The sequence below is a fragment of the Engraulis encrasicolus genome, chromosome 17, assembly GCF_034702125.1.
Source record: "Engraulis encrasicolus isolate BLACKSEA-1 chromosome 17, IST_EnEncr_1.0, whole genome shotgun sequence".
NCBI lineage: Eukaryota > Metazoa > Chordata > Actinopteri > Clupeiformes > Engraulidae > Engraulis > Engraulis encrasicolus.
In genome coordinates, this window is record NC_085873.1 from 50920142 (window position 1) to 50930141 (window position 10000).

Below are 10000 nucleotides of genomic sequence, written 5' to 3' on the forward strand. Positions count from 1 at the left end.
CTATGGCTATCTCCGTTAGCCAAGTGGCTAGCTCGGAACAAACTAACCATAGAAAAGCTTGTCTCCATAATTTCAAAACTTGGAAAGTAGCTCACCTCGTAGTCTTGTTACTGGTGTTGAGGTTTATGAATTTACTGTGGTGTAGAAGTGAGAAGGGATGTCTAATGCCGGGTGGACATCCAGACACACATCTGACAAAATCAACCACGTTTTCCAAACAACTACGGCAAGAGAGATAGGTCATACGGCACCAAAGAAGACAGATCGCGATTCAGCTGTGGCGCATTGTCGGAGGAGGCACATGATGAAAGTGAGTTCCACTGAAATGTAGGCTGGCTACAACCCTTCACTAGGTATGTTCCTATTTCAAAAGTGTTAAAATAAAACAGTCATAAGCCTCCACACTATAGGAGCAAGTCTAATGAGCTAAATAAGGATGTAATAATAATAATACTGTTGACTAGTACTGTAGTTATTATTTATATAATGTATTATATAAATAATAAGTCAGGTCAAGTCAAGTCAGCTTTTATGATCATTTTCTTCATATGCACAACACATACAAGGAAAATGAAATAATAATATTTATTTTATATATAATTATTATATATAATTATTATTATGTATTATTATTAGAAAATATTAAATAAGGATGTGATAGGCCCTAAATGACAAGTCATTGATGACCCCTACACTGATAATTTCACCAACTTCAAAAAGATCTACAAGTGAAATGCACAATAAATAAAAACAGCACTTTTTCGGCAGTACTATTGTAGCAATAGTTTGAAATGTGGGATAGTGCAATAGTTTGACTTCGAAATATGGCAGGAGTCTATTCAGCAAAGTCAATTTATCTGATGTCACCACCACATGTGACTTCAAAACAACCTTTCTCAAAAACATATGAGTGGTGGACAAAGGCATGTGGCGACTCAGCTCTTGAACCCTCAGCAATGTTTAGCTGGGATGCCTCTGAGCAGGGACGGTTTGGTCAGAGAGAGTAGAGAGAGAGAGGTTCCATTGGCCCATTGTTTCCTGGTTCTATTATGGCCCCCCCTTAGGCAGACCTAAGCAGACCTAAGGACTGTTCTATTCATTGTAGGAGCATTATGACACGCCCCTTTAGGCAGACCGGAACCTGGTCGCGTTAGGTGCCCATAGAAACCTATTATGTTGGCATATCTCTATAGAATATCTCTGGTTTGATGACTCCATGGGCCCCTGGGCCAGACAACAGGAAAGGGCCCCCTCCACGCCGCCGCAGGTTTCCAATAGATTTTGGGGGATTAGTTAATATGTGAATTAGACTCATTAGGCTGGTGGTTGGGGGTTAGGGCATTTCTCCCCTGAGAAAAAAATAAATAAAATTCAGTAGTTGAAAGTGCAATTTTAACACAATATCAGAACAGATTTTTTAAAAATATATTTTTGGGGGCTTTTATGCCTTTATTTGATAGGACAGTCTGAGATGGTGACAGGAAGCGAATGGGACAGAGAGACAGGGGAGGATCGGGAAATGACCCCGGCCGGACTCGAACCGGGGTCCCCGTGGGTGGGCATGCAAGCCCAAATGTGGGGGGCTTAGCGCACTGCACCACAGCGCTCCCTCAGTGGTGCAATTTTAACACAATATCAGAACAGAAACTAAACTAATAAAGAAGTGGATTTTTTTTGTAGCTTGGACTGGAGTCGTTTGCTTCAGGGCCCCCTTGGCTCTGGGGCCCCTTGGCCTGGGCCTCGTAGGCCTGTGCTGTAATCCATCCTTGCCTTTGAGGTGTTAAACACGCACGCACACACACACACACACGCACACACACACACACACACACACACACACGCATGCACACACACGCACACACACACACACACACTATTCACTATCAACCGTGAGGATGAAAGCACTAGCATCCTCAGGGTTGCAAGTCAATACTGTGTGTGTGTGTGTGTGTGTGTGTGTGTGTGTGTGTGTGTGTGTGTGTGTGTGTGTGTGTGTGTGTGTGTGTGTGTGTGTGTCATGACCTTTGCAGCCCTGTGTGTGATCTCCTTTCATGGTGACTTCACACACACTTTTATCTGGACTCCACTTTGTGTGTGTGTGTGTGTGTGTGTGTGTGTGTGTGTGTGTGTGTGTGTGTTGTGCAAATGTGTGTGTAAGAGTAAGACGGAGGTTAAAAAGCGCCTGAACCCTCTTCCATACGCAGTGCAGCAGGTGTGAGAGAGCGACCGAGTGAGAGATCGAGATAGAGAGAGAGATATAGAGATATAGAGCGAGAGATGGAGGGGAAGCTGTGTGGTGGGAATAACGTTCTCCTGGCCAGGAAAGCAGTGGAGCAGCTGAGAGTGGAGGCCAACATCCAGAGAGTGAAGGTGAGGATGTGTGTGTGTGTGTGTGTGCACAGGGCTGTACTTGACTGCTGCACAGGCACATTTCAGGGTTTCACAAAAAAAAAATGATGTTGATAGCGCGCGCGCGTGCGTGCGTGTGTGTGTGTGCAGGGGTCAAACTTTGCGTTGGTTTACTTGACTGACTGCTGCACTGCCATGTTAGGGGTTTCACTAAAATAATAATAATAATAATAATAATAATAATAATAATAATAATAATAATAATAATGTTGAAAGTATCAACATAAATATGTAATGTGATTAATAAATTATTCTGAGCCATGAGCTGAATGTGAGATTACGTTACATTATTGTTATGTCAGATGTGTGATGAATTTTGAGATTATTGAGCACAGTACACTTACTGTGGTTGGCTATACTAAGTGCCGTGGTGTGTTAAATGCAATGAGTTAATTGGTAGTGACTGATGAAGCAGGGATTATGATTGGTTAATGGGAGCATTAGGAGGAATATGAGAAGTAGTCAATGTAGTCCAATTATTGGTTAACGTGACCGATAAAGTGAATTGTGTTTTATTATTGAGTAGAGTGAATGTGATTGGTTAATGTGAACTGTAGAGTGAATGTAATTGGTCATTGTCAGCAATGGAGTGAATGTGATTGGTTAATGTGAACAGTAGAGTGTATAATTGGTCATGGTCAGCAATGGAGTGAATGTGATTGGTTATTGTGAACAGTTGAGTGTATAATTGGTCATGGTCAGCAATGGAGTGAATGTGATTGGTTATTGTCAGCAGAACTAGAATGAATAATATGATGGGTTACTGCAGTGTTTCTCAAAGTGGGGCGAAAGCCCCCCTGGGGGGGCACGGAGGCATCTCAAGGGGGGCGTGTGACATCTGATTTTGGACTTTTTCCCCCCGAGGAAATTATTTCCTGTCTCGCCAATAAGTCAATACGTTTAAAGCCCTCACCAACATTATATTATTAATTGTCATGAATTTGAATAGCATAGGAAATGAACACACATCTGCATTCGACTGCAGTCCCTGTTTGTTTAATCACCACCAGTCACCTTTCTTTTGATTCTGCGCAGTAAAATCAGTTTGCGTGAGTAGGCCTGCTGCTGTTGCTTGGGGGGGCTCGGAAGCATTCAGACCCTCTGAAGGGGGGAATGATGGAAAAAGTTTGAGAACCACTGGGTTACGGTGACAGTAGGGACACATAGATGCGAATTTGGCCAAGCAAAGTCAACTTTGCCATTCATTCCTATGAGGGAGGCGAAGGCAAGCGAAAGCAAGCGAACAGGAGCGAAGCGAAAATTATTAAAGAAAGTTTAATGTTATCCAAATGAGGAGCGAATTCGCCTACCGTGGCCGAATCAAATCAACAACATAACTGTTCCATTACATTTGATTCGCTGCGACGACCTGATTGACGGTTGAATTTCGCCTCTCTTCGTTTCGCTCGCTTCGCCTCCTATGGGTCCCTACTGTGAGTTGAATCACTGGCCACGTTCATGACGGAGCAGTGCTGCTTTTGCTGTGCAGCGCGCATGTGCACTTTGCCATTTCAGTGCATTCTGGTCAAAAAATACTAACCAGAATGCATTGAAATGCCAGAGTGCACATGTGCGCTGCACTGCAAAAGCAGCAATGCACCATCACGAACGCGGCTAATTCAATTGCTTATCGTCAGCAGTAGAGTGAATGTGATTAATGGTCAGCAATAGAGAGTGAATGTAGCCTAATTGGTTATTGTCAGCACTAGAGCTAATGTGATTGGTTGTCTTCAGCTTGTGGAGTGAATCTAATTGGTTGTTGTGTGGTGCCTTTGCAGGTATCGGAGGCGGCGGCTGAGCTGGTGCAGTATTGCCAGCAACATGGCCGCTCGGACCCGCTCATCGCCGGAATCCCCGCCTCCGCCAACCCCTTCAAGGACAAGAAGAGCTGCACACTACTCTAGAGCAGGACAGGGCCGGGTTAAGACGACCTGGGGCCCCTACAGCTACAGTAGGCTACACCAACATGGTGCCCGTGGGCGCCAGGTGGCCCTCCAGGAGCTTCTGAGGTGCCCACCAAGGATGTCAATAAACAGTCACGGCTACAAGATTTTAGTCACAGTTAATGTTTTTTCTGAATTTAAATATCAGATTATTTCTAGCCTATAAAGAATATATCCTTATAATTTCAAAGCAAATTATCATTCAATCTAGTGTGATTTGGGAATGATGTCAAGACATCAGAAGAGGATTTTGAACAAAAGTAGGCCCCGGGTAGCTCTCAGTAGCCCTAGGGTAGCCCTCTGACCCAGAAAGGTTGGGGCCCCCAGGGCTACAGGTTGCTGAGGCAATGTGGGTGTCTTGCTCAAGGGCACCTCAGCAATGAAGAGATTCATATTCAAAAGGTGCACTGTGCAGGAAATGATCAAAAAAAGGTACAGCAACTATGCTGCTCATTGAAACTGGGCTGCCTATTGCCAAATGTGATCTTTTCATGAAAGTTTGCTAAGTAATAAACTAATATTTTCTAGTACGGCCCAAGTACAGTCATTTTTTGCAGCTAAAATGGCTATTTCTGGAAATTCACAGTGCACAGTTACAACTTTACTACCGCACATACTCTGCCCTCTTATTTTGCGTGGGCGGACCAGACGGACTGGATGGGATCTATGGGAGCTGTACTGTAGGCTACTGTAGCCTCAGGTGCATTGTGCAGTATATATTTTTTTTTAATCAAACATTTTGAGTAGGTGTCGCATGTGTAAATAATATAAAATGTGGTGAGTAGGTAAGAAAACAGACAGACAGACAGACACACAGACATACACAGAGGCAGACGCTGGAGTGAGCAGCATGATGAAACATTTATTGAAGAGAAATACCAGACACACGCTCACACGCATGCACACACACACACACACACACACACCAGAAGTCACCATGGCAACATAAAAAAAGCTATTTTCCACACTCAGTACTTTGTCTGCACATTTACATGTGAAATAAAGTTAATTTTGCTTTCTTCTTTTTCTTTTTTTTTTACATATGAAATGAATTTACACACACCTCTACCTATGTGTATATTAAAGCCACTTTACACACACACCTCTTGTGTTTGCATATTCATATTAATTAATTTGAAAGTAAAGCCACTTTACACACACACCTCTTGTGTTTGTATATTTATATTAATTAATTTGAAAGTAAAGCCACTTTACACACACACCTCTTGTGTTTGTATATTTATATTAATTAATTTGAAGTAAACCACCATCCTCAGAGTGATGGGCAAGTCATCATGATGATGTCATTAAAATCCATTAACACACACACTCTATACAGGGAGGAGAGGAGAGGAGGAGGGAGAGGAGGAGAGGGGAGGAGGCACACACACACTCTATACAAGGAGGAGAGGGGAGGAGGAGAGGAGAGGAGAGGAGAGGAGAGGAGGAGAGGGGAAGAGGAGAGAGGAGGAGGGAGACACACACACACTCTATACAAGGAGGAGAGGAGGAGAGAGGAGGAGGGAGACACACACTCTACAGGGAGGAGAGGAGGAGAGGAGAGGAGAGGAGGAGAGGAGAGGAGAGGAGGGAGACACACACTCTACAGGAGAGGAGAGGAGGAGAGGAGGAGAGAGGAGGAGAGAGGAGGAGGAGAGAGGAGGAGGAGAGAGGAGGAGGGAGACACACACTCTATACAAAGAGGACAGGAGAGGAGGAGAGAGGAGGAGAAGAGGGGAGGAGAGGGGCAGAGAAGGAGCAGAGAAGGAGAGGAGGAGGGAGACACACACTCTATACAGGGAGGAGAGGAGAGGAGGAGAGAGGAGGAGGGAGACACACACACACTCTATACAAGGAGGAGAGGAGAGGAGGAGGGAAACATAAAAAGACATTAAACAACAAGATAAAAAAAAAAAAAACGAGAGGCACAAAAATGGTGTGCGTGCGTGTGTGTGTGTGTGTATGTATGGGGGGATAAGAACACACACACACACACACACACACACACACACACACACAGGGCGGTCTTCAGTGTGGTGGTCTCCAGACCTCTACCGCCATGTTGCCAGATGCCACAGCCAACACACCTGCACACACACTCAACTATGGGGAGGGGGGGAGAGGAAGAGAGAGATGGAGAGAGAGTAGGAGAGAGCGGGAGAGAGGGAGAGAGGGGGGGAGAGGAAGAGAGAGAAAGAGGGAAGAGAGGGAGAGAGATGGGGGGTAGAGGTGGAGAGAGATGGAAAGAGGGGAGAGGGAGGGAGAGATGGAGAGAGAGAGAGGAGAGAGGGAGAGATGGAGAAAGAGAGGAGGAGAGAGATGGGGGAGAGGGGTAGAGGAAGAGAGATGTAGAGGGGGAGAGAGGGGGAGGGAGAAGAGAGATGGAGGAAGAGGGAGGAGAGAGGTGGGGAGAGAGGGGGAGAGGAAGAGAGGGGGAGAGAAGCAGAAAGAGGGGGAAGAGAGAGATGAAGGGGGAGGAAGAGAGGGAGGGAGAGAGAGGGAAGGAGAGAGACGGAGGGAGAGAGGGGGGAGAGATAGAGAGAGAGAGGAGAGGTGGAGAGGGGGAGGTTGGAGGAGAGAGAAAGGGGGAGAGGAAGAAACAGAGAAGAGAAGGGTTGAAGGAGAGAGAGGGAGGGGGAGGGGCAGAAGAGAAGAGATGGATAAAGTTTTAATAGTTAACAGTACAACCAGGACTAACAGTACTAACAGCCGTCTGCTTTTTAGCATTTTTAATAACACATTGTGACACACATACACACACACACACACACACACACACACACACACACACACACACACACACGCACACATACACACACACACTTTGGAAACTAGTAGCACACACACAAGTAGCATAATAAAAACTGTATTGATACGCGTAAGCTTCATTGGTACTGAACTTTAGCGCCATTGGCTCCAAGTGAGTTAAGAAAAAAACCTATGAATAAAATATTACAATACAAAAAGTAATAAATAAAAAATAAAAAAAACCCTCTCTTACCCCATTCACTGGTGTTGCGTTCTGCAGTGTGCAAACAGTCCTTGGGGGAGCGCTGGGGAGGTGGACCTGCAAACACAACAGAGGACCTCTATTAACAGCACTACAGTACGTGTGGATGAGTGTGTGTGTGAGTGTCTGTGTATGTGTGTGTACCTTGATGGTGCGGTCGGAGGAGCATGTGTACAGGGCGCCAGGTGAGTACTCGTGTGTGTGTGTATGTGTGATTATATAGTGTGTGTGTGTGCGTGTGCGTGTGCGTGTGTGTTTGTGTGTGTGTGTATGTGTGATTATACAGTGTGTGTGTGTGTGTACCTTGATGATGCGGTCGGAGGAGCATGTGTACAGGGCGCCAGGTGAGGCGTGTATTCCCGTCAGCATCTGCGTGTGTATACAGTGTGTGTGTGTGTGTGTGTGTGTGTGTGTGTGTGTGTGTGTGTGTGTGTGTGTGTGCGCGCGTGTGCGTGTGTACCTTGATGGTGCGGTCGGAGGAGCAGGTGTAGAGGGCGTCAGGTGCGGCGTGTGTGTGTATGTTTATACAGTGTGTGTGTGTGTGTGTGTGTGTGTGTATATGTGTATTTATACTGTGTGTGTGTGGGTGTGTGTGTGTGTGTGTACCTTGATGGTGCGGTCGGAGGAGCAGGTGTACAGGGTGCCAGGTGAGCAGTGTGTGTGTGTGTGTGTGTGTGTGTGTGTGTGTGTGTGTGTGTGTGTGTGTGTGTGTGTGTGTGTGTGTGTGTACCTTGATGGTGCGGTCGGAGGAGCAGGTGTAGAGGGCGCCAGGTGAGCAGTGTATTCCCGTCAGCATCTGTGTGTGTCCCACGTCGAACTGCTGGCTGCCCTGCAGCCGGCCGCTCCGCAGAGAGAAGGAGCGCACGACGCCGCGGTTATCACCCCCCCAAACCTGGCCCCCGCTCTGGGACATGCACAGCAAGAACGAGGCCAGCTAGAGAAGAGGAGAGGGGGAGGAGAAGAGGAGAGAAGGAGGAGAAGAGGAGAGGGGGAACAGAAGAGGAGAGAAGGAGGAGAAGAGGAGAGGGGGAGGAGAAGAGGAGAGGAGGAGGAGAAGAGGAGAGGAGGAGGAGAAGAGGAGGAGAGGAGGAGGAGAAGAGGAGAGGGGGAACAGAGGAGGAGAGAAAGAGGAGAAGAGGAGAGGGGGAACAGAAGAGGAGAGGAGGAGGAGAAGAGGAGGAGAGGAGGAGAAGAGGAGAGGAGGAGGAGAAGAGGAGGAGAAGAGGAGAGGAGAAGAGGAGGAGAGGAGAGGAGGAGGAGAGGAGGAGGAGAAGAGGAGAAGAGGAGGAGGAGAAGAGGAGGAGAAGAGGAGAGGAGGAGGAGAAGAGGAGAGGAGGAGGAGAAGAGGAGAGGAGGAGGAGAAGAGGAGAGGAGGAGGAGAAGAGGAGAGGAGGAGGAGAAGAGGAGAGAAGGAGGAGAAGAGGAGAGGGGGAACAGAAGAGGAGAGGAGGAGGAGGAGAGGAGAGAAGGAGGAGAAGAGGAGAGGGGGAGGAGAAGAGGAGAGGGGGAGGAGAAGAGGAGAGGGGGAACAGAAGAGGAGAGAAGGAGGAGAAGAGGAGAGGGGGAGGAGAAGAGGAGAGGGGGAGGAGAAGAGGAGAGGGGGAGGAGAAGAGGAGAGGGGGAACAGAAGAGGAGAGGAGGAGGAGAAGAGGAGGAGAAGAGGAGAGGAGGAGGAGAAGAGGAGAGGAGGAGGAGAAGAGGAGAGGAGGAGGAGAAGAGGAGAGGAGGAGAAGAGGAGATGAGGAGAAGAGGAGAGGAGGAGGAGAAGAGGAGAGGAGGAGGAGAAGAGGAGAGGAGGAGGAGAAGAGGAGAGGTGACATTTCAGTGAAATGTTCATGTCCCATGAAAAGATATACTAATGAATCTGAAGAAATGTGAGGGGTGTGCTCACTCCTGTAACACTGTAGGTGTATGTGCATGTAGCTTGCAGGTGTGTGTGTGTGTGTGTGTGTGTGTAGCTTGTGCGTATGTAGCGTGTGTTTGTGTGTGTTTGTATGCGAGTGTGTGTGTTTGAATGTGTGTGTACCATGAGCTTCTTAAGTAGTTTGCATGTGCAACAGTCATACAGTTCTAGTCTTGCCTTTACCTGCTGAGGTGATGTAGTGTGTGTGTGTGTGTGTGTGTGTGTGTGTGTGTGTGTGTGTGTAAATATATGTTTAGTGTGTGTGTGTAAATATATGTTTAGTGTGTGTGTATGTATGTCTAGTGTGTGTGTGTGTGTGTGTGTGTGTGTGTGTGTGTGTGTGTGTGTGTGTGTGTGTGTGTGTGTGTACCTTGCGCTGTGAGAGTAGTTTGCATGCGCGGCGGTCGTACAGTGCGATGGTCTTGTCTTTGCCGCCTGAGATGATGTAGTTGTCCGTGGCGGCCAGAGTCAACACCGCACTGCTGTGAAGCTCAACACTCTTCACAAGGGGCTGGGTGGCTACACACACACACACACACACACACACACACACACACACACACACACACACACACACACACACACACACACACACACACACACACCCTTTTTAGTACCGGAAAGTTCCACCTCATTGCAGAGCGGCCATTAAAGAATTATTCATTCATTCAATCATTCATTCGTTCATTCAATATAATCTGACAGTGGGGACGTTCGGATGCACCCACGGTCTTT

At 47.1% G+C, this 10000-nt stretch overlaps 3 protein-coding genes across 3 annotated transcripts in view; 1 reads left to right on the forward strand and 2 right to left on the reverse strand.

Moving 5' to 3' along the window:
- LOC134466917 (deoxyhypusine synthase-like) overlaps positions 1-237 on the reverse strand; it is an 11566-nt gene extending 11329 nt beyond the window's left edge. Inside the window, exon 1 of the mRNA XM_063220816.1 lies at positions 96-237. The gene's annotated coding sequence lies outside the window, so the exon portion shown is untranslated. The remainder of the gene's footprint in view (positions 1-95) is intronic.
- Positions 238-2277: 2040 nt separating this feature from the next.
- LOC134467548 (guanine nucleotide-binding protein G(I)/G(S)/G(O) subunit gamma-7-like) lies at positions 2278-4313 on the forward strand. Its single transcript, XM_063221402.1, has 2 exons — positions 2278-2370; positions 4188-4313. The coding sequence occupies exons 1-2, from the start codon at positions 2278-2280 to the stop codon at positions 4311-4313; spliced, it is 219 nt and encodes a 72-aa protein (XP_063077472.1).
- Positions 4314-6238: 1925 nt separating this feature from the next.
- Positions 6239-10000, reverse strand: part of fbxw9 (F-box and WD repeat domain containing 9) — a 7410-nt gene continuing 3648 nt past the window's right edge. The window contains exons 6-9 of the mRNA XM_063221403.1: positions 9636-9784; positions 8093-8296; positions 7354-7419; positions 6239-6455 (exon numbers count right to left, since the gene is read on the reverse strand). Coding sequence (XP_063077473.1) covers positions 6381-6455; positions 7354-7419; positions 8093-8296; positions 9636-9784 — 494 coding nt within the window. The 3' untranslated portion in view covers positions 6239-6380. The remainder of the gene's footprint in view (positions 6456-7353; positions 7420-8092; positions 8297-9635; positions 9785-10000) is intronic.